Source organism: Myotis lucifugus, unplaced genomic scaffold, assembly GCF_000147115.1.
Source record: "Myotis lucifugus unplaced genomic scaffold, Myoluc2.0 scaffold_38, whole genome shotgun sequence".
In the NCBI taxonomy this organism is placed as follows: Eukaryota; Metazoa; Chordata; class Mammalia; order Chiroptera; family Vespertilionidae; genus Myotis; species Myotis lucifugus.
This window is the reverse complement of record NW_005871086.1, coordinates 195,371-197,075: the sequence shown is the minus strand read 5'-3', so window position 1 is coordinate 197,075 and position 1,705 is coordinate 195,371. Positions and strand designations below refer to the sequence as shown.

Genomic DNA, 1,705 nt, shown 5'->3' with positions numbered 1-1,705 from the left:
TTCTTCCCCTAACAATATATTTGGTAGGAAAAAAACATGTTCATGGAACTTGTGATCCATCTCTAAGTGGAAAGAAAACGTTAGTTTCCCTTGGAGAGTCTGGATCTTTGGTCCTGTGTCTGGTCTCCAGAGGGCGATGTTGCACAAAAGAGAGATCCCTGAAGATCAGCACCTTCCCCTCAGCTCCTACTTCCTGCAGCTGCCTATTGAAGCATCCTCCCTGAGTTCTTTGAAGATAGAGACAAGTGAGAAGAATCAGAGATTAGAAAGCATGCGAGATAATCTAGCAGTTTTTTGTGTCCCTGAACCAGGGACTTATCTAGCCTAATCTTACTCACACCTCCTATTCCTGAGAGCTGAATCCCACAGCTGCTTTCCTGCATGCTGAAGGGAGATCGTCCAGAAAGAAGCCAAGGCGTTTCCACTGCTCAGACATGCTCCTGCTGTTCGTCCCAGTCCTGGGGATGCTTTTCACCCTGAGTGAGTAGTAGTCGATTATGGTCTCTGGTTACACAGAAGTAACTGTTTTCTTGTTTGAATTTTAGCAGAAGTACTTTTCCAAGTCAAGTCTGTACTGCTTTCACTGATACAACATTGATTTTGCAGGAGATGCCAGGGCCCAGTCAGTGGACCAGCCTGACAACCACATCAGTGTTTCTGAAGGAGCCTCGCTGGAGCTGAGGTGCAAGTATTCTTACACTGGAACTGTTTATCTCTACTGGTATGTCCAAGACCCCAGGCAAGGTCTCCAGCTTGTACTCAAGTACCTTTCAGGGGACACCTTGGTGAAAGGCATTAAGAATTTTGAGGCTGAACTTAGGAAGAATGAGTCGACCTTCAACCTGAGGAAACACTTCGCTCATTGGAGTGACTCAGCTGAGTACTTCTGTGCTGTGAGTGCCACAGTGCTGGGAACTGCATGAGGAGCTGAACACAAACTCTGTGAGTCACTAGGGAAGAGAACTGCATCGGAAAGATTTTGGATTCTGACATAGTAGAAGCCATGGTGTTCTTACTACATATTGTAGAGCTGCTCAGGGACTTGCTGAGCCAGCATGAGATGGACATACTTTAATGATTGGATACGAGAGTTGGGACATGGTACAGGAGAGATTTACTTTTCATTCAGCATTTTATCTTCTAATAATTCAAAGTAACAGTGAAGTCCTTTGGATGACTTACTTCCTTCTCACATACTTACTACCTTCCCAACTTGGTAATTTTAAGGTAGTTTTCTTCGAATCTTTCTTCTTGGCTCCATCCCATGCCGGTTATGTTCCTTCATTTTTAAGTGCCCCATTTAGGAAGGAGGAAGTGATTAGGATGGCGAATCGCTTAGAATACTGCATGCTTATGCAGATTTTAGTAACTTATTAGAAGTATTGCAGAAGGAAGAGTGAATAACTTCAAAATTTTTAGTATTTCTCCAAGGACTATAAAAAGAGAGGAGACGCTAAATCTACATGTCAAATTCTATTTGTTTTAAAGTAGAGCTCATTTTATTTTTCCCCAATTATAACAATAGATTCCTATTTTTTGATATCTGAAATTCTGTAAATTCATATCAGAAATCTTCAAAATCGGTGGGATAGTAACTTTTGTCAATTTCTCACAAATGCCATCCTTGTTTCTTTTGTATTCTCTTTTCATATAATTTCACTGTTGGAATATCAGAAGTTGTTTCTCATCTGTTTGGCATTGCCAA

General features: G+C 41.6%; 1 gene segment (V, D, J or C); it reads left to right on the top strand.

The window, feature by feature from the left end:
• The first annotated feature begins 434 nt into the window (after window positions 1-434).
• On the top strand, window positions 435-923 carry LOC111825734. The segment is given in 2 exon segments: window positions 435-480; window positions 607-923. Coding segments are annotated over 2 exon segments (363 nt in total).
• The last annotated feature ends 782 nt before the right edge of the window (window positions 924-1,705 follow it).